We start from the raw sequence: 27276 nt of genomic DNA, 5'->3' as shown, positions 1-27276 counted from the left end.
TCATGTTTGCTTTTTTTGCAACAGCATCACACTGTTGACTCATATTTAGCTTGTGGTCCACTATAACCCCTAGATCCCTTTCTGCCGTACTCCTTCCTAGACAGTCTCTTCCCATTCTGTATGTGTGAAACTGATTTTTCCTTCCTAAGTGGAGCACTTTGCATTTGTCTTTGTTAAACTTCATCCTGTTTACCTCAGCCCATTTCTCCAATTTGTCCAGATCATTTTGAATTATGACCCTGTCCTCCAAAGCAGTTGCAATCCCTCCCAGTTTGGTATCATCCGCAAACTTAATAAGCGTACTTTTTATGCCAATATCTAAGTCGTTGATGAAGATATTGAACAGCACCGGTCCCAAAACAGACCCCTGCGGTACCCCACTCGTTATGCCTTTCCAGCAGGATTGGGAACCATTAATAACAACTCTGAGTACGGTTATCCAGCCAGTTATGCACCCACCTTATAGTAGCCCCATCTAAATTGTATTTGCCTAGTTTATCGTTAAGAATATCATGCGAGACTGTATCAAATGCCTTATTAAAGTCTAGGTATACCACATCCACAGCTTCACCCTTATCCACAAGGCTCGTTATCCTATCAAAGAAAGCTATCAGATTGGTTTGACATGATTTGTTCTTCACAAATCCATGCTGGCTGTTCCCTATCACCTTACCACCTTCCAAGTGTTTGCAGATGATTTCCTTAATTACTTGCTCCATTATTTTCCCTGGCACAGAAGTTAAACTAACTGGTCTGTAGTTTCCTGGGTTGTTTTTATTTCCCTTTTTATAGATGGGCACTATATTTGCCCTTTTCCAGTCTTCTGGAATCTCTCCCGTCTCCCATGATTTTCCAAAGATAATAGCTAGAGGCTCAGATACCTCCTCTATTAGCTCCTTGAGTATTCTAGGATGCATTTCATCAGGCCCGGGTGACTTGCAGGCATCTAACTTTTCTAAGTGATTTATAACTTGTTCTTTTTTTATTTTATCTGCTAAACCTACCCCCTTCCCATTAGCATTCACTATGTTAGGCATTCCTTCAGACTTCTCGGTAAAGACCGAAACAAAGAAGTCATTAAGCATCTCTGCCATTTCCAAGTTTCCTGTTACTGTTTCTCCCTCTTCACTAAGCAGTGGGCCTACCCTGCCTTTGGTCTTCCTCTTGCTTCTAATGTATTGATAAAAAGTCTTCTTGTTTCCCTTTATTCCCCTAGCTAGTTTGAGCTCATTTTGTGCCTTTGCCTTTCTAATCTTGCCCCTGCATTCCTGTGTTGTTTGCCTATATTCATCCTTTGTAATTTGTCCTAGTTTCCATTTTTTATATGACTCCTTTTTATTTTTTAGATCATGCAATATCTCGTGGTTAAGCCAAGGTGGTCTTTTGCCACATTTTCTATCTTTCCTAACCAGTGGAATAGCTTGCTTTTGGGCCCTTAATAGTGTCCCTTTGAAAAACTGCCAACTCTCCTCAGTTGTTTTTCAATTCAGTGGTATTGGCCTCCGGGAGCTATCCCAGAGTGACCACTCTGGACAGCACTTTCAACTCAGATGCACTGGCCAGGTGCAGGAAAAGCCCCGCGAACTTTTGAATTTCATTTCCTGTTTGGCCAGCGTGGCGAGCTGATCAGCACAGGTGACCATGCAGAGCTCAGCACAGGTGACCATGGAGTCCCAGAATCACAAAAGAGCTCCAGCCTGGACTGAACGGGAGGTACTGCATCTGATCGCTGTATGGGGAGACGAATCCGTACTATCCGAACTCCGTTCCAAAAGACGAAATGCCGGAATATTTGAAAAAATCTCCAAGGGCATGAAGGACCGAGGTTATGACAGGGACCCGCAGCAGTGCCGCATGAAACTTAAGGAGCTCAGGCAAGCCTACCAAAGAACCAGAGAGGCAAACAGCCGCTCCAGGCAAGAGCCCCAGACTTGCCACTTCTATGATGAGCTGCATTCCATTCTAGGGGGTGCCCCTACAACTACCCCACCCGGTGCTTCCCTCCTCCCCCACCCCTCCTGGGCTACCTTGGCAATTATCGCCCCATTTGTGTGACGAATTAATAAAGAATGCATGAATTTGAAACAACAATGATTTATTGTCTCTGCAAGCAGAGATCAAATGGGGGAGGGGAGGGCGGTTGGCTTACAGGGAAGTAGAGTGAACCAAGGGGGCGGGTTTTCATCAAGGAGAAACAAACAGAACTTTCACACCTTAGCCTGGCCAGTCATGAAACTGGTTTTCAAAGCTTCTCTGATGCACAGCGCGCCCTGCTGTGCTCTTCTAACTGCCCTGGTGTCCGGCTGCGTGTAATCAGCAGCCAGGCGATTTGCCTCAACCTCCCACCCCGCCATAAACGTCTCCCCCTTACTCTCACAGATATTGTGGAGCACACAGCAAACAGTAATAACAATGGGAATATTGGCTTCACTGAGGTCTAACCGAGTCAGTAAACTGCACCAGCGAGCTTTTAAACGTCCAAAGGCACATTCTACCACCATTATGCACTTGCTCAGCCTATAGTTGAACTACTCCTTACTACTGTCCAGGCTTCATGGGCCATGGGAGCAAGGGGTAGACTGGGGTAGGTGCAACTGCGCGGTGCTGCCGACTTGGAGAGCAGCCTGAGGCAGAAGCCTCCAGCTGGCATGATATTCCAGGCAGGACTGAATCTCCATTAGACGAAACTTAAAGAAGAGAATGACCTGGAGTCATTCCCATTTTTGTCCAGGCGCCTCCGACTGACCTCACCGAGGCCAACCAGGAACACCCATGTCTCCCAGACGCCCCTGACCAACCTAACCGAGGTCGGCCAGGAGCACCCATGGGACGACGACAACGGTTAGCAGTCATATTGCACCGTCTGCCTTCCACAAGGCAAGCGGATGCTGCTGTGTAGCACTGCAGTACCACATCTGCCAACAGCACCCAGGAGAGACATACGGTGACAGTGAGTTGAGCGGGCTCCATGCTTGCCGTGGTATGTCGTCTGCACGGGTAACCCAGGAAAAAAGGCGAGAAACTATTTTTTTGCCGTTGCTTTCACAGAGGGAGGGGGGCCTGACGACATGTACCCGGAACCACCCGCAACAATGTTTTTGCCCCATCAGGCATTGGGAGCTCAACCCAGAATTCCAATGGGCGGCGGAGACTGTGGGAACTGTGGGATAGCTACCACAGTGCAATGCTCTGAAAGTCGATGCTAGCCTCGGTACTGTGGATGCACACCGCCGACTTAATGTGCTTAGTGGGGACACACAATCGACTGTATCAAATCGATTTCTAAAAAATCGACTTCTATTAAATTGACCTAATTTCATAGTATAGACATACCCTTAGAGATGTAGAAGACTCCACAGGATTTGGCAACTACCTGGATTGGTTTGGAGGAGGAGGGGAGTATGTAGTTTGCAAAATAAGATGATGGGAGGATTAGTGGGTTTTTATAGTGAGGGACAAAGATTCAGGCAGAAAATTTCAGTTTGTGGTAAACTAAGCTTGAGTTAGTAGTGGAGTGTCAACAATGAGAAGTTGAATGAGAGACTGAAGAAGGTGGTGAAAGTCCAGAAAGGAAACCTGTATTTGAATCGGCATAGAGATATGGTTGAAGCTCCGAGAGTGGATGAGATTACTTGGATAAAATGTAAAGGAGAAGGAAAAAAAAAGACAACCAAGGGCAGAATCCTGAGGGATGCTACAGTGGAAGAAGGGAGAGCCAGGAATCATTAGAGATACTAAAGGAATGATTGGAGAGAGATAGGAGAGAGCAGCATCATGGAGCATGGAGAGGTCAACTGTTGGAAGTGGCAGAGTGAGAATGGATGAGAAGCCTTCATATGATGGAGGTCACTAGTGTCCTGGATTTAAAAACAATTTCAGTGGTGCGGAAGGAAAATACATTAGATTTCAGGGGATTCAAGAGAGTATTAGAGAGGAAAGTAAGAAGTGAGAGTAGATTAGTGCTCAAGGTGGTTAGTGCTAAAAGTTAGCTGGACTTTTCTTTAGTTCTTTATCATTTTAAGTGTTTTGTTTTGATTTAGAGCTTGTTTTTGGGGTCTTCCCAGCATGGTGGGTGTCTGGACTCTTCTCACTACCAGGGACACATAGGCCAAAGTCCTCAGGGAACAAACCTTGTGCAAATAGCAGGAAGCCTTTAGTTGATAGTGCCAGTCACTCCTGCTGCCTCAAGTGTTTGGGTGATGGCCACGTTAGAGATGGGTGTTCTGTTGTGGCTTCAAGAGTAGGACTATCTTCAAGGCCTCCTCAGTCATCTAAGGGAGGCTCTTCCAAGACTCCTTCCTTAAATGCTCCACCAGATACGTCAGCTGAAAGAGGTCACAGAGGATCCCCTGTCTCCAAGACTTGCCTCTTTGAGGTCCAGGGAATTGAAGTCTCAGCCTCAGAAGCAGAGGCAAAAGACTGCGTCTGGCTCCTTAAATCTTAGGATATGGGACTCTTCCTATAGAGGTTCCTTCAGATACGAAAAGTAAAACATGCACTTTGGCTTACCACTCCCCAGCATCAACTCCCTCAGAGAGACCTGGTCTGTTGACTCTTGTACCCTCAGTTACTATTAAGACCTAGTTACTTCTACAGTGGTGAAAGATCAGGCCTCTCTGATCACTGCAGGTCAGCAGCCCATGTCAGTACAGACTATGCCAGAGGCTTACACCACAGTTAGAGAGTTATTATGCCTGTCAGTACCGCCACTGTCTTTGCTCCAGGGTGAGGACCCTTGCGCTTCACCAATACAACCTTCTAGATTGTTGGCACTGATCACTTATCCATGCCTCCACTTGCCTCAAGCTCGGTATTGCCACCTTCCCTGGGGCCAGCTCAGGATCCCTTGCACTGAATATTACTGGCAGCCAGGAGAAGTCATCCATGCTGCCTCCAGTACTGTGCTCCGACATAGGTCCCAAACAAAGTCACAGAGGACTCCTCTCCTGGCACTGCGTGATCTAGTTTTCTGTGTACTCCAAGTTATCATCAGACGCTGAAGTTGACTCTCAGGTTTCCCAGTACTGAGAGTCTAGAGTCCACTGTCATCACTGTTCTCATTGTCAGGGCTTGGATAAGGGTCCCCCCAGACTTTTGGGAGACTTGGGCTGGTCAAGCCTGGAGCCTAGTACTGTACCAGCCCTCCCCACCCATCTCCAGTGTCTCTATTGGTTGCTTTGGCGGGAGCCTCTGGCATCTAGATATACATCAATATGGTATATAGATCAAACATTTTCTCATTCAGTTCTTGTCTAAGCAGACCTTATAGAGAACAATTAAGTTTTCACTATGAAGCTTTCAACTGTGTCGCTGTCCTGTTTTTTTCAAAAATACCAAAAGCAGCTATGATAGCAAAGTTAGTTTATCAACTTATGTAAAAAAAAAAAAAAAAAAAAAGTTTCATCAGAGGAAGACTGCGTCTGATTCAGTGGCACGGTGCCTGTGGCTCAATGGCTAGGAAGTGGAATCAGTTACTGTATTCTTGACAACTTTTTAGCTACCAGCTTCCCACTTCCAAACCTAACAGTGGAGAGAGAGTGGGTTCTGATTATTGATCTGTTCTCCTAATACAAATGCAAATGGGCGATGAAAAAAAGGATTCCCTACTACTCAAGCCTAAGCAAATACAAGGCTTGTGAATACAACTGGAAGAAAGGCAAAAGAAACTAACAGTACAGTGAGATGGGAAAACACCTCAGTTGAAGCTAAGAACTGATAACAGCTGGTGGAAGCCACCAAGAGTGGTTACTCCCAGCTGAGCCACAATCATATGCTGTGAAAATAGAGGCACCAGAGAAACTCAAAATACCTGAGACAACCCAGGTATCTGTGGATACTGTACAAAAAAAGTTAAAACTCCGTTCTTCATGGGCCATATGGGGGTGCAAGAGGATCTGTGTCAATGTCTGTAGAATCACTGTTCACAGTGGCATAGTAGAGGTCATTAAGAGCACAGTTATTTGTGGATAACTTAAATACCAAAGTCAAATTCAAATAATACTTGGCTGAAACTACTACATAACCTGTCTCAGGAATAAATCATGGTAGTGGTCATGGCTGAGAGAACCAGCCAGGTAAATACATGAATGAAATAAAGTATGACTGAGAGACAAGTGGATGAGGTAGTATCTTTTACTGGACCAACAGAAGTTCATTGAATAAAAGAGATTACCTCACCCACCTTGTCTCTCTAATATCCTGCATCTGTAACTTTCACTCATGCATCTGAAGAAGTGAGGATTTTACCCACGAAAGCTTATGCCCAAATAAATCTGTTAGTCTTTAAGGTGCCACCAGACTCCTTGTTGTTTCTCTAATATCCTTGGATCAACACAGCTACAACAACACTGTGTATGACTGAATAATTTACTTTGAAAAAGCATCTCAATTTATTGATCAGTTAGATTAGAAGTACTGTAGTGGAATAAAAGCAGAGATGAAGGGAATATTTTCCACAAATTTACTTTGGGGACCTAACCTTTTCCTTCATTCAGCTCAGGTGTCTTCACATGTACTGGATTCAGTGATACTTTTTATAATACTGATATAGTTCAAGTTGGGCAAAAATATCTGCTAGGCCTCTTCAGCAGCTGTTGGTTTTCTCCAAGCTGTTACTTCAAATAAACCTACAAAACCTTATCAGTTTTCTATGCTAGCAGTCTGGTTTCATTTTTGATTAAGGTAAAGCCTTTCCCTTCTGCATGACACACACCTCCAGTGACTAATAAAGGTAAATCCCTTCTCCTTTTTAACCATCTTCTCAACAAAGCATTGAGAATCTGATGTTCTCCCTAGATAGGGTGACCAGATAGCAACTGTGAAAAATCTGGACGGGGTGGGGGTAATAGCCCATATTAAAAAATATTGGGACAAAAAAAACCAAATATAAAATAGGGACATCTGGTCACCCTATCCCTAGATAGCTGTTCCAACTTGTGCAACTGGAAGCATTTCAGAGAGAGCTATCCACAGAGGTCCTGAACCTTCTCTCCCCCCCCCCCCCCCCCATCTACACTTAATTTCAAGGCCTTCTCTCATACACCTCCCTACATGAATGACACCAATGTGGAATGACATCAGGTCCTCTTCAGTACTCACTAAAGTTTATCTAGTGTCTCATGAGATCTGTTGCCTTTGTACTTGGAAGGAAACACTATGCACCCAGCTATCAATATGCTATTGATTGAATCTCTGTTTTACACAAATTGTCTCACATCTGTAATCACATCTGCTGGAATGATACTTAGGTCTGAGAACTGATCTGCTGTCCTCTTCCTTTACGGGATATGTGGGTCCCAAGTAAGTGAGTGTGTTCCTTCATTCCATGTTGAATGCTTCTAAAATGAATACCATGTATAGTTTTCTTTCAATCCTCCAGAGTTTTCAGTGACACTTCAAAGAGTGGTTTAGTAAGATCATTAGCTTTTTTTTTTTTTAATACTATAGGGTGAAGGTCATCTGGACCTGCTGATTTGTATATGGGTAAGTGCATATTTCCAAGCATACCCTTTTCTTTATCACTATTTTTACAAGAGCTATGTTTTAATTGTACAAGCTTAGTTAACACAAAACAGATTTTATGTATAAATAAAAATAAAAAATAAAGATCTCTGTACTAAAAAGGAGGAAGGCAACCAAACAATGCTTTACACTTAGATTTTTGAATGAAACATACTAAGTGCTTTACCAACCATTAATTAATCCTAATAGCAACCCGTAAGGTAGGAAAGTACCCTTTATAAAACAGTCAATTAAAGATGCCATGGAAAAGATAAGAGCTGATAAAAGTCATCTTAAATTTGTTTGAACTTATTTTTATCTACTATTATTACCAGTAAAACTTAAAATTGCTATATCTATAAAAGATTAAAGGGGGAAAAAATACCTTCTCCAGTTTTTCCTTTGTTCGTTTGACAGCATAGCCACTTCCACTGTTTTTCTGTTGGTTTGTTGCACTTCTTTCATGAACTAGGATAATATAACTTTCATGCAGTGCTGTGGCCAGCCCTCACTTTTGTGCTCTTCCCTAGGCCCTGCAATAAATTCACTAGTAGCAGCAGCAGCAAAGCTGTAAATGAAAAAGTAAGTAACGAGGGAGGGAGGAAGGGATGGGCCTGAACATGCCTAAGCTGTTGCTTTCAAGCCTGCACCCCCATGTCTCCCTCCCCAAATCCACCCAAAACCTACCACCCTAAGCATTAACCAGAAAGCAGAAAAACCTATGGTTGCAGCCCTAGCTGAGCTCCCTCTTGAGAATACTAAACACGCTGCTGTACTAGACCTAAATCCTTGGATCCCATGGGCTTTTAAGTTTGCTGAGTCTGAGCAGTATTTATACATTCTCTCCCTGTCGGATTTTAGGCACTCCCTGTATACAGACTCTGTCATACTCCTGAGGGAAATCTATGCCAAAAAATAAATTCTGTGCACAATATTTTAAAATTCTGCAAATTTTATTTGTCAACAAATAAGTGTGGAGGCTCCAGCATGGCAGTGGGGAATACAAGCCACTGGTGGCACGAAGGTGGGAGATCACCCTGCAGCCCTCCCTCTTCCTCTGTGCCATAGACTCAGTGGTGAGGCTGCACCCAACCCTGACACAACTCAAGGACTGGGCCTGGCCCAGAAACAGCCTGGGGCCCTGCCCTGCCATCCCAGGTGCACCAGGTGTGGGTAGGAAGGTTCAGTCCAGTAGGATCCAAGTGTGGAGGGGTTCAGTGTGGGGAAGATCCAGGTGTGGGGTGAGAGGGTTCTATATGGAGAAATCTGGGTGAAGGCAGCTCATTGGGGGCACCAGTGGCAGAGGGATCTGGATGCACAAGGGCTTATTGGGGGGTTCTGGGTGCAGGGGCAATAGGACTCAGCGGGGGGGTGAGTGGCGAAAGTGATTGGGGCCTGGGAGGGAGGGGCTGGGTGCTGGGGGAGGGCTTGGTGGGGCTGGGGGTCCAGGTGCAGCTGAATGGTATTCAGTGGGGTGGGGATCTGGATGCAAAGAGCTCATCTGAGTGGCCCAAGTGTAGGGGGGTGGGTCTCGTCGGGTGGAAAGTCTAGTGTGGAGGGATCAGTGGGGGATGGTCTGGGTGCAGGAATGGGGATCTGGATGCAGGGGGTAAGGCTTGGTGGTGTGCAGGGCTTGATGGGGGGGTCCAGATGCACAGGAGTTGAGTGGATGGGGGAGCAGCTCCTCGTACAGTAATCTCTCCCCTTAGGCTGAGGACCAATGGGGGCAGGAAACGGGGGGGGAGGGGGGAGGGTGTGGCGCTTCCCGCAGCCAGGGGAAATTTCTGGGGGTGGGTCTGACCCGGCCCCAGCTGCTCCTTGCAGGGGAAGAGGAAGTCCTGCCTGGTCCCAGCACGACTAGCAGCTGAATCCGGCGCAGAGTAGGAGCCACTGACTGGGCCGTCCCCAGCCCTGCCCTACCCCCAGCAGTGATTTACCCCTCTGATGGCTGCTTCAGGTGCCCAAAACGACATGCTTGCGCTGCTGGGGAGGGGTGTGCGACCGCTCGTGTGGTGCCTTTTGCTTCCCCGTCAGAAAGTCTTTTTTTTTTAGGGGAAGCAAAGAAATCTACAGGGACATGAATTCTGCCCATGTGTAGTGGCACAGAATTCCCCCTGGAGTAACATCTGGTACAGCTTCCTGGGATGTAGGACCCTGTTGTCCAACTACCCTATTCCCCAAGATCAGTGCTGACCCCCTCCCCCCAAGTCTCCCCAGTGGCTTTTGCACACATTCTCCAGAGCTACACCCTCACGTGTACTCTGGATTACCGTTTTACTTTATGATAGTTAAAGCAAGAGCCACACAGATATAAAGTAATTTCTAAATCAGTCATACTTTATTCATAGACAAAGCATACAAGATATAAAAATTTATAGAAAAACAACTGTGGAAGCAGGTCTATGCCCATTACTAGATGGTAATGGTAAAATTGTTAATAACAATGCAGAAAACACAGAAGTGTTACATATTTCTGTTGGTGTTTGGAATGCTGTACTCATTTCACGTAAGGATGATGACGTACTCCAGTTTAGCAGTAATGAAGGAGGATATTAAACAACATCTCATAGATTTCAAGGCCAAAAGGGACTTCTGTGATCATCTAGTCTGACCTGAATAACACTGGCCATAGATGGACTCAAGGAGCTCAGTCATTATCATACATGTTTTCTAATCATTCTCTTGGCTCTTCCCTGTACACTCTCCAATTTATCAACTTCCTTCTTGAATTGTGGGCACCAGAACTCAACACATTATTCCAGTAGCAGTTGCATGAGTGCCAAATACAAATGTGAAATAATGTCTACTTGCCTATTCAGAATTCCCTTTTTAAGCACCCAAGGATTGCACTAGTCCTTTTGGCCACCATGTTCTGCTGGTTGTCCACCAAGATCCCCAAATCTTTTTCAGAGTCACTGCTTCCCAGGATAGAGTCCCCCATCCTATAAGCATGGCCTACATTCTTTATTCCTAGATGTATACGTTTACACTTAGCTGGATTAAAAAAATCTTATTTGCTTGTGCCTAGTTTACCAAACTATCCAGATCACTATGTATCAGTGACCTGTCCTTTTTATTATTTACTATTTCCCCCAATATTTGTGTCATCTATAAACTTTATCAGTGATGATTTTGTGTTCTCTTCCAGGTCATTGATAAAAATGTTAAATAACATGGTGCCAAGAACTGATCCCTCTGGGTCCCCTGTAGAAATACACTCACTGGATGGTTACATATTGAGACCGATCAGTCAGTTTTTAATTCATCTAATGCACATGTGTCAAACTCAAGGCCCGCGGGCCACATCCGGCCCGCCATACAATTATATCCGGCCCGCGAAATCGTTTTATATATCTGTTTTTAATGGCCCTGTGATATGACGCCCCAATAACACACACTACAAATCCCATGATGCAGTGCAATTGCCGCCAATGGCAAGCCGCGGTTCAAGTTCGCGGTCTGTTGATGTATACAACGCTAATATCAAATCAAAGCTAGACCCCAACAATGGCCAAGAGAAAAATTGATTCTGAAAACCGAGGCTTTCAAAGCCGGTGGGAGAATGAGTATATGTTTACTGAAATTGCAGGTAAACCAGTGTGTCTCCTTTGCGGGAGTAATATCGCTGTAATGAAGGAGTATAACCTAAGACGGCACTACGAGACGAAACATGAGAACAAATTCAAAAACCTGAGCGCAGGACAGAAGCTACAAAAGGTAGAGGAGTTGAAGAAGAATTTGACATCCCAGCAGACGTTTTTCACCAAAGCAAAATCACAAAGTGAAGCTGCTGTGAAAGCAAGTTTCATTGTGGCCGAAGAGATCGCCAAATCAGGACGGCCGTTTACCGAGGGGGAATTCGTAAAGAATTGTATGATGAAAGTGTGCGACGTCCTTTGTCCAGATAAAACGCGAGCGTTTGCAAATGTAAGCCTCAGCAGAAACACTGTTGCTAATCGGGTTTGTGAGATGGCGACTGATTTGAAAACACAGTTGATTGAAAGAGCAAAAGATTTTGTTGCATACTCCCTTGCCGTGGATGAAACTACTGACGCGACTGACACTGCACAGCTGGCGATATTTATCCGTGGTGTGGATTCCAATTTGTGCGTAACAGAGGAAATACTGGACATTAAATCGATGCACGGGACAACGAAAGGAGGAGACATCTTTGGAAATGTATTTCAAAGTGTAACCGACATGAAACTGCCGTGGGAAAAACTCGTTGGACTTACAACAGATGGCACACCTGCTATGTGTGGTGAAAAAAATGGACTGGTGGGAAGGATGCGCTCAAAGATGCGGGAGGAGAACTGTGCCGGTGAGTTGACAGTGTATCACTGCATCATACACCAGGAATCGCTGAGTGCTAAAGTCCTAAAAATGGATCATGTGATGAACACTGTAACACAAACCGTCAACTTTATCAGAGCCCACGGTTTAAATCACCGCCAATTCCAGTCTTTTCTGCGGGAAATAGATAGCGAGTTTGGCGATATGCCATATCATACGGAGGTCCGGTGGCTAAGTCGGGGAAAAGTTCTCAAAAGACACTTTGAGCTGCGAGAGGAAATCTGCCAGTTCATGGACAGTAAGGGGAAAGACTGCACAGTTCTGCGGGATGAAAAGTGGAAATGTGAGTTGGCGTTCCTGGCTGACATAACGTCGCATCTTAGCGCTTTAAACCTTCAACTCCAGGGACGGGAGCACATAATAACCGATATGCATGATGCAGTGAAGGCATTTCAAGTGAAGCTGCGCTTATGGGAGACACAAATGCACCAATGCAACTTGTCTCACTTTCCCTGTTGCCAAGTAATACGGAACCAAGAAAGTGCCACAGTTTTCCCAAATGCCACCTTTGCTGAAAAACTCAGCGCGCTGCGCACTGAGTTCGCACGGCGCTTCAGTGACTTTGAGGCACAGAAAAGTAACTTCGAGCTGCTTCGCAACCCATTTGCAGTCGATGTGGAAACCGCACCTGTAGAAATGCAGATGGAGCTGATAGAACTGCAATGTAACGGGACACTGAAGGCAAAGTACGACACTGCGGGGCCAGCACAGTTCACTCGCTTCATTCCTGAAGCGATGCCGCAGCTCCGCCAACATGCGGCTCGAATCCTGTCCATGTTTGGCAGCACATATCTGTGCGAGCAGCTGTTCTCTGTGATGAAAATTAACAAAACGTCACACAGGAGTCGCCTCACTGATGAACACCTGCAATCGATCCTGAGAATCTTCACAACACAGAACCTAACCCCAAACATAAACGAACTTGTTGCAAAGAAAAGACTCCAAGTATCAGGCTCTGACTAAATAGGACAAGAAAATGGAATGTTATGATTTGTTATGATTATACTTTTGCTTTAAATTCAATTTTTTATTTATATTTTCAGATTTTTTAATATTCCAGCATGTACAGATTTTGAATGTATTGTATTGACAGGATATTTTTTTATGAAGAGCAAAATATTTTAAGTTGAAATGTATTTATTTTGGAATGATATCCTGTATTTTGGTTCATATTAATGGTTAAAAAACATAAATATTTAGTCTGTTAAATAAATGGTTATACTGTTCGGCCCGCGAGTTTTGAGTTTTGGCCCCCTGTGCAATTGAGTTTGACACCCCTGATCTAATGTATGCCATGTTAATTTTGTATTGTTCTGATTTTTTTAATCAAAATGTGTACTACCAAGTCAAAGGTCTTACAGAAGTCCTACTATACTACATCAATACTGTTATCTTTACTAACTAAACTTGTAGTCTCATTTAAAAAAAAAAAGATATCAAGTTAGTTTGATTGCCAGTTTAAGAATAAACATTTTAAAATCAGCAGGCCTGGATAACTTGCACCCAAGAGTCCTAAAAGAGTTGGCTGAGGAGATCTCTGGCTTACTGGTGTTAATTTTTAATAAATCATGGAATACCTGAGAAATTCCCAAAGACTAAAGAGTGCTAATTGTGTGCCAATATTTTAAAAGGGCAAGCAGGATGATCCAGGTAACTATCAGCCAGTTAGCCTAAAATCAATCTCAGGCAAAATAATAGAAAAACTGATATGGGATTCACTTGATAAAGAATAGGAATATAGTTAATGCCGGTCCACATGGTTTTATAAAAAATAGGTCTTGTCAAACAATCTTGATTTCATTCTTCGATGAGATTATAAAATTGGTTGATAAAGGTAACTGCATAGATATATTTAGACTTTTGTAAAGTGTTTGGCTTAATACTTCACAACATCCCGATTAAAAAATTAGCACACATTTAAATGCATTAAGAACAGGCTAACTGACAGAACTCAAAGTAGTTAGTTAATGGGACATCATGATTGAATGGGGGAATTTCCAGTGGGGTACCTCAGAGGTTGATACTAGGTTTCATCAATATTTTCTCTAAAAGGGATTTAGGAGGCATAGTGGACAAGCAACTGAACATGAGCTCTGTACGATGCTCTGGCAAATAGGGTTAATGTGATCCCTCCATGCATAACCAGGAGTAGTGTGTAGGAGTAAGGATGTGATTTTACTTCTGTATGCAGCATTGGTGAAACTGATACTGTAATACTACATACAGTTCTGGCGTCCACATTTTTAAAAGGAGGTTGGAAAATTCGGGTGCAGAAAAGAGCTACAAAAATGATTTTAAGGCTGTAGAAAATGCTTTTGAGTTAGAGACATAAACAGTTCAATCTGCTTAGTTTATCAGTAAGAAAATGTGAGAGGTGACTTGATTAATATATAAATATCTTCATGGGGAGAAAATACAGAATCCTAAAGATATAGCAGATCTAGTAATATAGCAGAGAAACGTGTAATAAGGAACAATATCTGGAAGTTGAAGCTAGACAAATTCATATTTAAAAATTAAGCACAATGTTTTAACAGTGAGAGTGATTAACCATTGGAACAAACTACCAACGAGAGTGGTGGAGTCTACTGTCTCTTGAGGTCTTCAAATTTAGACTGGGTGCCTTTCTGAAACATATGCTTCAGCCAAACCAGTTATGCTTTAGTCAAACACAAGTTAATGGCTCAATACAGGGGTAACTGGATTAAATGTAGTGGCCTGTGATATACAGGTCAGACCAGGTGATCTAATGATCCCTGGTGGCCTTAAACTATGAAGACCCTGCCTCACTTTCTTCAGCTCTCCTGAAGTTTAATCAGTGTTCTTCTAGGGAATTCAGAGAATCCTTCTGCCTCATTCACCTCTTGGCCGGTCCTATCTTCTGTTTTGGGTCTGCTGATGGATGGCTGGTGAGAGAGAGCCAGCTCAGTGCAGAACTTGTCCTTTTATAAAGTTCCAGTCCCTTTTGTCAGATGACCCTCACCCTGCACCTGTCCCTGAGTAGCTTCATGGCTTTCATCAAGTGATGTGTTGCTTAGTTCCAGACAACCTGAAATCCAGACTGGCAAAACTGGTTTCCCTGGACTGCACCCAGCTCATTATTCTAGGGTGCTTTCATTTGAATGGAAGACCATCCAAACTGATGACTCTTGATTGCTCTCTGTTGTTAGCCATCTGGTAGGTGCAAGGATCTCTCCTGACACCTCTTGGATGTTCCAGCTCAAGTTAGAGGCTGGAGTGCCAAAAGGCACAAAAAAGTTTTACAATCAAAATGGCATTCACAGAACATATTGGGGTTTGCAGATTTATATAGAAATATACTCTATTAAATGTGTTTAAAATTCTATAATTGCTATTGAATTGGTTCTCTATTAGAAACATGCTTTAAAACAGCTTAAAAAATAAAGCTGACAATGTTCATTTGTCAGGCAAAGGAGAATAAAGGATATTTTACAAGGAGACAATTTCCAGGGGAAAAATATCTTTTAAGGTGCCTTAGTATCTAAGCACCAATACTAAAGAGAAAATAGACCTATTAAAAATGAAGCAAAGAGAAAATTAATCTAATTTTTAACGTTATTGCATAGTCGCAGCTACCGAGTGGCTTACATGTTTGAGAAGGCTTCTCGGCTCTCTCTGAGCTGGGGGTGAAAACATTATCTACTACTATTATTCCACTGAAACCATTTTGCTTACTAAAGCTGACTCTCTAGTTCTACTTGTTTTGAATAAGAATTTTTCTAAAAACACACTATTTTTGCCAAAACACATGGCTCTTTGGAGATTTGTGATTTTGAATGGACATAGCCAAATACTGGCAAATCAAAAGTGAAGTATGGCTGCTTGTGATGTTCTGCTCAGGACCCACAGAACTGTAAGCCACTGTGTTACCCCACAGCTTCAGCAATAGTCAGTTGTGCTGGAGATTAGACTGTGTGTCAGCTCCCTGCCACGTCTGTCTATCTGCTTCACCAGCAAACTCCTCAAACCTCTGCCAGTCTAAACCTTCCTTTGCAAGTAGCAAGCAGTGAATCCCAGCTCTCGAGTTCCACTCAAGATGTCTCTCTGTAGTGTCCAGTCCCTCTCACCAGACATTCATAAAAATTAAGTTTGCTGCCTCCAAAGAGACAATATACACACCAATCTGTTCAGTTAGCTGAAGACACACTTCACTTTAATACACAGCATTGAGATGGCTTTGTAATAAAACAAGAATAAGTTTATTAATAAAGAACAGAGATGTAAATGATACAAGGCAAATGAAAGAGAGACAGGTTTGGTTACAAACAAAACAAAATTTGGTCTCTACTGTAAAATTTAATTTTAGCAAGTTATAATCTTTGCCTAAGCAGCTTTCTCACTTACATCCAGCCACCAGCATCTCTAGCCCTCCTGGCCAGGGGACCCAACGTTCACAGACTCAGAGGGTGCTGTAATTTATGTGCCCTAAGTCCATTGTCTCTGCCTTTAGAGCTGGGAAGACTTCATCAGGGTGCAGACTCTGTCCCTCTGTGTGCTTACTAAACTGCTGCTTGTTAGCTTGGTTGCTTTGTTTACCTTATATGTAAATGTGCTTTCATTTTCCTCTGCTTGTAATCAAGCCAATTAGACAGGGGAATACATATTCCTTTGCTAGGGCATGCTCAACGTATGCACTGCTTCCGAAACACATTTTAAAGAACATACTTCCAGCACACATAATTCTTTGTACACAATTCGTGCATGTATCAGACACTGATTTTTGGGGCCAATTTACCTGTTTACATCTGATACCTTACATGATACCTTTTAGATACATATTATGATAGCAGTGTGTTGGGGGTAGTGAGTGTGTCAGGCCTGATATGAGTTACAATATAGCAAATTCTTAGGGTCATACTACTGTCATCCCCCTTCATTTTTAAAATAGTTTTACAGAATGGGTTTCTGAAATAATTCAGGGCAGATAATTATGCTGAGAAAACTGGGCACAATGGTTGAATGGTTGGGGTTGTTTTAAGTTTAATATTCAATATTTATCAGTATATATATAATTCAGGAACCATACTCCATCTTAAACTAAGCACATTTTGACATTTACTTGTGTACTGTGTAAGATTGTGTACCCTTAATAAACATTGCAGAGAGTCTTAGTACAGTCATTTAACATCCTACATCTTATTTTGTGGAATCCAATGTTCTGCTTTGTAGAACACTTGCAAAACCATCAAAGGCTTTTTTCTTCTTAACAAAAAAGCTGCCCTCTGTTAAAAGCCGCTCTCTTGTGGCTTCATTTTTTTTATCAGGTTTTTCGCTTGAATTTTGGAGGATTGCATCTGCCTTAGAACTGTTTTCTAATTCTGCCAACGAAGTTTCATTCTCAGTCTCACTGGAATTGGTTCTGCTGGCGATTGTATTTCCTTGAGCATTCTGTGACATCTTATATAAACTATGTTGCACATTTGCATTAAAATAGCTCTGGGGATGTGTTGAGAAACATACATTCTCTTCACTCTCATGATCAGGTTGTAGGTATTTTTCTTCATTGAAAACTGATTGCATTGTCTCAGAAGAGGTAACACGGCTTGAATCTGTCATAATATTGTGAAACTTCATTTCTGCTGTACACAAGCTAGAATTGCCTTTATCCATTCCAGACAAAACTTCTTGTTCTGTGTATTTATCACATTCCCTTTCATTAAAACCTCTGTGCATTCTTTGCGCACAAGTCCCAGACATGTTCATATGCTGTTGCTCTTGCACTGATGTGCCCTGTCTCTCAGTAATGTTTGCAACAGATTTTTCATCTGTGCTCTCTGAATGAGATTGAAGAAATGGTTCATCAGTAGTTATATTGGAATGCAGAAGTGATGCTTTATTAGCCACACAGTTTGAACCAAAATCAATAGAAGTGAATATAAAATTATTGTTCATGTGAGGAGTTTTAATATTTGCTATATTTAATGTAATGTCATCTTCCCCGTAATTCTTCAGGGAAGAACTCTGAGCTATATGATTTTCTTCTGTATTGATCTCAGTAACATTTTCTTTTTGATGAGAGGGTGTGGATCTGTCAAAATGCTGAGTTAAAGTAGAAAATTCACAAAGCTGCAAATAAGTGTTTTTAGAAATAATGTTCTCTGTATCTGGAATAGATCTGGGAGAATACTTTAATGGTGGTAATGTTACATAATTCAAATTTATATTTTGTTTGCAGACAGGATTAGAAATTTTATTCTGGACTGGTGAATTTGGGTTGGTAACATACTCAAATATACCAGGAACTTCACAACATGGAGGATTATTTGTATTTGAACCTGACAGAGTTACATGATCATCAAACTTATCAATATGAAATATGTCAGATATATCAGTGTGAGATGAATCTATATGAAGAACAGATGAATGTGTTTCAGACATACCAGTACCTGATCCAGAAATAATAGCTGTTTCAGAATATGTTTCATTCTTATTTTCATGTTTTTCCATAATATCTTGAAATCCAGTAGTAATTGTAGGACTCTGTAGCAATGTGGTGAACTTGCCAGTACCACTGTTTAAGCTAATCACCTGCTCTGTTACTGACGGGTTGGTCAGATGATCATCACCAGCATTAGATTGCCCCAGTTCACTGTCTGTTAAAGAACTAGAATCACTCAGTGTGAATGCAGACCCTTCATCTGTGGAACTGCTGTCATTAAACATGTCCACTGGATTGTCTTTATTTCTAGTATTTTCTTCTTTACAATCAAACTCTTGAATACCAGCAGAATTTTTCTGTGTTTGGTAGGTGTTTGAATTCTCAATATTTATATCACTTTCACAGCTAGAAGGTAAAATAAAATTCTCACTGTTATTGAGCATATCTATGTTGTCATTTACATCAAGCTCTTTATCACAGTTATGCCTTTTGAGCATACATTGTTGAGTATTCAGTGGCTGAGTGTGGGAAGTCATTTGTCTCGTATTCTCCTGAAGAGAGACTGCAATTTCAGACTGCAACAGATTAGATCTGTTGTTTACATCATTGTATTCAGAACTCTGTGCATTTGTTTGTATTTGTGCTTCAGAAAATGGAAAGTTAGTTTCTCTTGCAAATGGTGAATTTAAATCTGAAGATTCAATGTGGAGTGAGTCAGAGTCCACGTTAAATCTATTCGCTATAGGAGAGAACCTGCTTTTTCCTGAATCTTCATTAAAAAGGTATTTTGAATCATCACGTGATGAAATGTCATTATTTGATAATTCTCTTCGAAAGGCTTTATTGCTACACTGATGATCTGACATTGCAGAAAAAATGTCATTATTACCAATGTTTATATCTGCTTCACCAGCAGAATTAGTTGCTTGGCTATTCTGAGACACCTTTTCTTTCTTTACTTTGATATAGTTGCTGCTTTGATCTTGGTTTGCTTCTTCTGTATTTATTGCAAGTACTCTGTTATGAAGGGCAACTTTATGCAAGCTAGTAGCATCCACAATGTCAGAGCCTACATTTCTTGAAGAGTTTCCACTACAAAAAGACAAATTTTGCTGTACGCTTGTTTGTGTGTTTGAAATGTTCTCTGTTGTCAGGGTTTCAGCTGAAAATCCTTGATTAGAAAATGTATTTTCTGAAGCTGAGCTTTTCTTTCTGCATATTTGTCTCCAGAGTCTGCCAATGTAAGGTCTAGTGAAAGCACCAAGACAAAAAGCACAAACAAACGTAATTAGAACTGAGAGACAGATTGCCAAGGTGAAGTCTCCTTCTGTTCTTCCTGGTCTAATAACAGCATTGATGTCTCTGGCATTTCTAACCAAGGATGGTGAATATTTTTGCTTCACATATATGTCATAGATGAGAGATTTCGTCTTCATTCTGTTACAAATACATGTATATAGCCCTTCTGCAGTTTTCCCAATACTGTATATTATTAAGTTTTTCATTTCATACTGTCTAATATGAGGAAGCCAGTTATCCTTGGAAATTCTGCCATGGAGTGTCCACCAATAGATTTCTTCATTCTCTGAAATGAAAAAAGATAATGAAATACATATTTAAAAATGTAAATCTGTTGCTTCTTAAGGCTAAATAGTCTTCAGTGTGGTAGCCATTTTTATAGAGACACTATATCTGATATATCTTTAACAATTTTAGATGTCATTAATTCTTAAATAATAAATAAAGCCCATTTTCTACTTATCCCCCAACAGTACCCTAATATCCTGCCACCTTACTGTTAAACCACCATACCTCATCCACACTTCCAGTTTGGACCATAGTCTTTCAAACTTCCATACTGTAAATACTATAAAAATAGAGGGGGAAATTACTGGAGTTACATCAATATGCTTTTGGTTCATATTGGAAATACTTTACTATTGCATTATAGCAGTATCTTCCTGACAACCACTTGAAACTTCAACTGGTGCAGGATGTTGCTGCTTGTTAATTACTGTCATACCTTTCTGGGGACCTACTTATGCATCTGTTCCAGAACCTGCGTGGGCTTCTACTTTATCTTTGGGTGCAAGCCAATGTATTGATTTTTATCTATATACCCTTTATGATTTGGGTTCTGCACATTTTAGAGATGGCCTTTCTCTTTGTATCCAACCGTGGAAGTAGATATTGGCTGGCATATATCCAGTTCCTCTCAGTCCATCCATCCATTTGGGGTAAAGCATTTCAAAAGGAGGGTCCAGAAGCCTTCAATTTACTTTTGCATTAATCTGTCAGAACCCATCTTTGTTGAACCTTCAGGACCATTGCAAAACGTGTTTGCTTATTGGGCCCTATCTTAGAGAGAGGGCTAAGTGGGAAAAGTCTTAGCCCTTATGGATGTCGTTAATATTGAGAGGGGTTAGTGTTGATTAATGGGTCAAGAATAATTTGTTTACAACGTGAATTATTATGCGTTAAAGCCTAGGGTAGCCACACTTCTAAAATAAATAAAAATAACCCTTTCCCCTTCACACACACGTTACAGATCCAAATAAAAACCCTCTTTCACTTTACCTAGTGAGAACAAAAAACACTACAGTGTTACCTCTCATTTCTCTACAAGCAGTCCAGAAACATTATTCTGCCTCCACCATCCTCCAAAATATGAACTGATTTATAATTCACCACCTGTTCTTCACTTCCTGGTATGACTGATTCTGCACCATACATTTGTTGGATGAAGAGGTGGAATATGACATCAATATTTTAAAATAACTTCAAATGTTTGAAAGTCAAGTTCCCCAAAAAATTTTTAATCACAACATTCTAATGTTTTAATGTATCTGAAATCTATTTATTATACAACTATTCTTAATGAAGACTTTTTATCTGAGGAATTGTTCCCTTTACTGTGAATTAAGCTTGATTATCATCCTACATGTATTTTACAGGAACTTAAAATGTTGGATGGCTATAGTAATTATTACACATACCCCAGGTTTTATCCAAGCCACACTCTAGCACAACTGTTTCTCCTATTGGGACAGCAATTTTCTTAAATGAGATGTTGTCTATAGGCATTTCACAGTTTAAATGAAACCTTTTGAGAGACAGCAGAGGTTGACCAGAGTTGCTGACCAGTTCACTGCATAAGGTATTCCACTTTTTCCTCAAGGATTCAGAAAGAAAACTAATAAAATGTTTGAAAGCAATGAGCCTGCAGTCACATATCCAGAGACTTTGATAAATCCACTTCAGATTGAAGTATGTTCAAGTCAATGAATATCGCTGGTAGAAGGGTTGTCATAGCATTGCTGCTGAGGTTCACAACTTATTTGAAAATAAGTTACTCAAAATTAATTTATAAAGAGCTGTATAGAGCAGAGGGTCTCAAACTGTGGTCTGTGGACCACCGGTGACCTGCGAGCTCCATTCAGGTGGTCTGCGGATAGTTCCTTCTAAGATGTGAGCCTGGGCGGCCGCACACAAGAGAATGAAGGGCCACCCTCCTATAATTAGTGGAGCCACGCAGGCACATGTAAGACACACATGTAAGATGAGGTGGTGGCGTTGCGGGGAATAGGGGGTAGGTGGGAGGGGTCACTGGGGTGAAAAGAGGGGGTGGGGGGAATTTGGGGTGTGCAGGGCTGCAACGGCTAGAGAAAGAGGTGACTTTCCCCAGCTTCAGGGCTGCAGCTGCAGTGGAGAGACCTCCCTCCTTCCCAGCCCCAGCTCAGGGGCTGCCATGGCAGGGGAGAGAGAGCACATCCATCGCATTAGAAAAATAAGACTACTGATATTAAAATACGAGTTGTGTGCTTTTATCTGTAGAACAAAAAAATGTTAATTATTATTATTAAGGGTTTTTTTATATAGTGCTTTTATCCAAGGTGGTAAGGTGATAGGGAACAGCCAGTATGGATTTGTGAAGAACAAATCATGTCAAACCAATCTGGTAGCTTTCTTTGATAGGATAACGAGCCTTGTGGATAAGGGTGAAGCTGTGGATGTGGTATACCTAGACTTTAGTAAGGCATTTGATACGGTCTCGCATGATATTCTTATCGATAAACTAGGCAAATACAATTTAGATGGGGCTACTATAAGGTGGGTGCATAACTGGCTGGATAACCGTACTCAGAGAGTTGTTATTAATGGTTCCCAATCCTGCTGGAAAGGCATAACGAGTGGGGTACCGCAGGGGTCTGTTTTGGAACCGGCGCTGTTCAATATCTTCATCAACGACTTAGATATTGGCATAGAAAGTACGCTTATTAAGTTTGCGGATGATACCAAACTGGGAGGGATTGCAACTGCTTTGGAGGACAGGGTCATAATTCAAAATGATCTGGACAAATTGGAGAAATGGGCTGAGGTAAACAGGATGAAGTTTAACAAAGACAAATGCAAAGTGCTCCACTTAGGAAGGAAAAATCAGTTTCACACATACAGAATGGGAAGAGACTGTCTAGGAAGGAGTACGGCAGAAAGGGATCTAGGGGTTATAGTGGACCACAAGCTAAATATGAGTCAACAGTGTGATGCTGTTGCAAAAAAAGCAAACATGATTCTGGGATGTATTAACAGGTGTGTTGTGAGCAAGACACGAGAAGTCATTCTTCCGCTCTACTCTGCTCTGGTTAGGCCTCAGCTGGAGTATTGTGTCCAGTTCCGGGCACCGCATTTTAAAAAAGATGTGGAGAAATTGGAAAGGGTCCAGAGAAGAGCAACAAGAATGATTAAAGGTCTTGAGAACATGACCTATGAAGGAAGGCTGAAAGAATTGGGTTTGTTTAGTTTGGAAAAGAGAAGACTGAGCGGGGACATGATAGCAGTTTTCAGGTATCTAAAAGGGTGTCATAAGGAGGAGGGAGAAAACTTGTTCACCTTAGCCTCTAAGGATAGAACAAGAAGCAATGGGTTTAAACTGCAGCAAGGGAGGTCTAGGTTGGACATTAGGAAAAAGTTCCTAACTGTCAGGGTGGTTAAACACTGGAATAAATTGCCTAGGGAGGTTGTGGAATCTCCATCTCTGGAGATATTTAAGAGTAGGTTAGATAAATGTCTATCAGGGATGGTCTAGACAGTATTTGGTCCTGCCATGTGGGCAGGGGACGGGACTCGATGACCTCTCGAGGTCCCTTCCAGTCCTAGAGTCTATGAATCTATGAAAGTGCTTTACAATAGTTAGCTAACAGTACAAGCAACATTTGGAAAGATCATGAAGTGGTCTGCCGAGATCCTCAGCAATTTTCAAGTGGTCCGCGGAAAAAAAAGTTTGAGAACAACTGGTATAGAGCGAATGGTGTCTAACTTATACATCGTTAGCAATAACATTTATTTTAATAAATCAGTTTTTATGTGGTAAGCATTTTTAAGGAAGCAAGAAAAAACTGTACTACAGCATTGTTTATTAAATGATTCAAAGATATGGAAAATTCCAACATTAAATTAAGAATGAAGGTTTTTGCCCACAAAATATGATGACAGTATCTTTAGAACTGTTTCATCCTCGATGTGACTACTCCTGCACAGGGGCCTGGAAGCTTCATGGGGTTCTCTCCATGAAGTTTCCTCTATAATGTAGAATTGTTTCCCTCCTTTGGCAGGGAGGAGTCCTTTCCCTTCAGTGGTGTTAATTTCAGATGCTCCAAAGGAAGGTAATTCTGCAGTATTTTCAAATATCTTCCTGATCCAACTGATGAACAGTTTATGCTCTGAAGAATGAGTGTTAAATAGCTAGGATTAAATTTATAAGGGTAACTGTATAGTAAAAATAATTCATCTCCGTTTTCAGTGTACTGTTCTTAATTTCAGAGTGCTTCTTTGCTGTTATGTTAGGGAGGGAAATAAGTAACACACCTTAGGTAACCATCCCCACCCTAGATAACCATGGGCTGATTATTTTATATATTTCCTTCATGGCTCTTTCTACTCGTCTCCTTTCCAAAATAATCTTGGTCTTTTTAATTTCTTTATCTGTTCATGAAGCAGACATTGAGAGGAAAAAAATCCTGAGATATATATACACTGAACTGAGGGCTTAATTCTGGAAATACATGAGTTGGCCACTAAGATGGGTGCGTGTGTACATACGCTGTAAAAGCAGTGTTAAAATACATCTATATTCTGGTCAATACTAGGCCCATGCACATTGCTTGTGCTTTTAATCTGCACCTCTCTGTGTGTGCGTGTGTGTGTACAGGCCTTTGCCATGGTTCATGTAGCCTAAGTGTAAGCAGAGTCAGAATAAGCTCTACTCTGACATCTGGTGGTGAATTATGGCGAGGGTGGAAAAGAACTTCGGGGGCTGATCTTGTTTGCATAGGCACACCCACCCGCCTAGCCTGGGACAACAACAACTGAAAGTGGTTACTTTGGCTGGTGTGGGAACCCCAGTTTCTCTGTTATTGGGGCAGGAAGAATAAAGTGTTGTTACCCTGATTCTGTGATTCAAGGCCAGTGGAACTGTTGTATGACAGAGGGACTCGCCAGTAACTAAGTAGCACTTGCTAGACAAGGGTCATGGGTTACAAACCCAGTGACTGGAGAGAGGTTGGGGACAGGTATGTGTACCTGATGGTATGGGCCCCTTTTGAGGGCCTGGAACACCAATTGCACTGCCCCCCTCTCTCCACTGTTGAATAGCAGAGCTAAGTTTGCTTCCATTAGGAGTCTAGCTAGAAGTTGCTGAACTGAATTCACTTTGGGCCAATGGTGCACCAGCACTGGGGCTCGCCTACTACAAGCTGAAATCACTAAGAGCTGCAATCACTAAAAGAGCTAAAATTGCTGAGCTGAGCTCACCGAGTGCTGTGTTAACCAGTGGGGGAGCCTGAAGATATATTGCTAAGCAGCTGGCAGAGCTGAGCAGTTTGTGGGACGGTTGGAGCGGCCCGTGGAACAGCGAGTGAGCGGAGCAGCGCAGGGTGGAGCTGAGCCATTTGCGGGGGCAGCTGGAGCGGTTCATGGGACGGCTGGTGGAATGGAGAGGCTGGCAGAGCTGAGCAGTTTGTGGGACGGTTGGAGCGGCCCACGGAACGGGGAGCAGAGAGGAGCAGTTTGCGGGGACGGCTGGAGGAGCGGCGCGGCTGGTAGAGCGGAGCCATTCGTGGTAAAGGCTGCAGCAGAACTCCACGGAGAGGTGGGGCAGTCGGCCTTGGAGGCCTCGGACCACGTAAGGTGCCCGTTAACATCTCGTATGCCCCCCCCCCATTTCCGCCCAGGCTGGGGGGGTAAAACTCTGCGGATAAACTTCTGAACTCTGGGGTGGCACTGACCAGAGACAGAGACTTTGGGGTTGTTGGACTTTGGGGTAATTGGACTTAAGTCCCTTAGGGGAAAAGGACACTGCCAAGCTTACTTGGAGGTGGGTCTTTTGCTCATGGTTTATGTTATGAATCCTGTTTGTGGTGTTTCCCCAACATAATGCCGCATTGTTTCCCTCCTTTATTAAAAGGCTTTTGCTACACTCAGACTCCGTGCTTGCGAGAGGGGAAGTATTGCCTCCTAGAGACGCCCGGGGGGTGGTATGTAATTGTCCCAGGTCACTGGGTGGGGGCTCGAGCCGGTTTTGCATTATTGAAATGGAACCCCTAGATGCTGAACCCAGCCCTTGTTGCTGCCAACTCAGAGGGGCAGAAGGGTTACATAAACAATGCCTAGTGAGGGATCCATATAGCAGGGAACTGGGACTAGGAGATCTGCTCTGCATGCCCCCTGCTGTGCACAAAGTGCCCAAAGCACTTTGCCGCCTGTTAAATTTGGTCCAAATCGCAAGTGAACCCATAAAGGGCTCTGTTCCGATACTTGTTTTCCACTTGATTTAAAAGGAGCTGTGTAACACGCACACTCATTTAAATGATGCAATTATTGATTTTCTATCACCTTGAAATTGGTGTGTAAGCACATGTCCTAATAAGGGTTAGGAAATATATAAAGAGTGGAGTGAGCCCAAAAGAGAAGATGAAAGGCTCTTAAAAACTAGAACATTTATGAAGGTTTACAAGAAAAAATAATCTGTATATTTTACAACTTCCCCCAGATAGCTATGGTTTAAAGCTGTTGTCACAAGACTGAGGATTTTTTCAGATATACCCCATTTCCTTTAGATTAATTTTTACACTTGTATACTGATGATTGTGGATTAATATCTTATTGCTTAAGAGTTATGACACTTAATGTCCTTAATAAGTGTTCTATGCACACCATTTTCATTGGAAAATCATAATGCCACATTTACAACCTGCAAGTTTTTGAGATTCTTGAAGGCATCAGGATGAATTTTGGTTATCTTGTTGGTCTGTAAGTAGATATTCTTTAGTTGGGAACAGTTCTGAAAATCACTCTGATCAATCTATGATATCTCATTGGATGACAGATGCAGACTTTGTAAAGATTGCAGCTTCCCTAGTTCTGAAAATACAAACAAATTGTCTAACGTACTTGGTTAACATACACGTAAAGCCCAAAGTGCTTTCTCCATGTTTCACCAATTTTGTCTGGTAAAAATGGTTTTCTGTTTTCTTGACAACAAAGTTTGTTTTAATTACTGGATATTACAAATGGTTGCTATAGTTTTTGATTTTTCATGCATATTCTATTGAGCATTATTGTCTTATTTTTAAAAGGGTACAGAGTATCAATATCATCATTTTAATCTTTTGGCAAATCAGTAACATCTGAAATGTTCTTTCCAATGTGCGAGTTCATTAAAGTAGTAACATTCCTTAGTGCTGTCAAAAACATGCATATTTCCCATCTGCTGCCTGCTGTAGCTTCATGCAATTTATAATTTTTAATTTACCTAATAAAACATAACTAGTTCTGGACCACCTGAGCTCTTAAAAAAGAAACCAAAACAACTTTTGTGATATCAGTCTTAAATTTGTGTGAGTGTGAATAGGTTAAATGAGTATCTCTGGCTTCAAAGAATAAGCACTAAATGGCTTCAAAGGGATGCTTAAGTTAAGATGTACTTCCCTGCTTGGGGCACAGAAGGGATTTAGCTCAGAGGTAAA

At 42.0% G+C, this 27276-nt stretch overlaps 2 protein-coding genes across 15 annotated transcripts in view; one reads left to right on the top strand and one right to left on the bottom strand.

The window, feature by feature from the left end:
* LOC135983981 (general transcription factor II-I repeat domain-containing protein 2A-like) overlaps positions 1–17353 on the top strand; it is a 25433-nt gene extending 8080 nt beyond the window's left edge. For 6 of the 14 annotated variants that reach the window (XM_065598054.1, XM_065598049.1, XM_065598052.1 and 3 more), the window contains 2 exons: positions 7447–7482; positions 11090–12941. In XM_065598054.1, coding sequence (XP_065454126.1) covers positions 7479–7482; positions 11090–12816 — 1731 coding nt within the window. In that variant the 5' untranslated portion in view covers positions 7447–7478 and the 3' untranslated portion in view covers positions 12817–12941. Of the gene's footprint in view, positions 1–1346; positions 2086–7446; positions 7483–8030; positions 8083–10648; positions 10766–11089; positions 12942–17138 lie in introns of those variants that run through there. The other 8 variants (XR_010601876.1, XR_010601871.1, XR_010601869.1 and 5 more) reach the window with 4 other exon arrangements.
* Positions 16051–27276, bottom strand: part of LRRC66 (leucine rich repeat containing 66) — a 24987-nt gene continuing 13761 nt past the window's right edge. Inside the window, exon 2 of the mRNA XM_024102604.3 lies at positions 16051–19838. Within this exon, the coding sequence (XP_023958372.3) occupies positions 17011–19838 (2828 nt within the window). The 3' untranslated portion in view covers positions 16051–17010. The remainder of the gene's footprint in view (positions 19839–27276) is intronic.

The sequence above is a fragment of the Chrysemys picta genome, chromosome 5 (genome assembly GCF_011386835.1).
Source record: "Chrysemys picta bellii isolate R12L10 chromosome 5, ASM1138683v2, whole genome shotgun sequence".
NCBI classification, from domain to species: Eukaryota; Metazoa; Chordata; order Testudines; family Emydidae; genus Chrysemys; species Chrysemys picta.
Note: the sequence above shows the minus strand (reverse complement) of the source record. Positions and strands in the feature narration are given on the sequence as shown.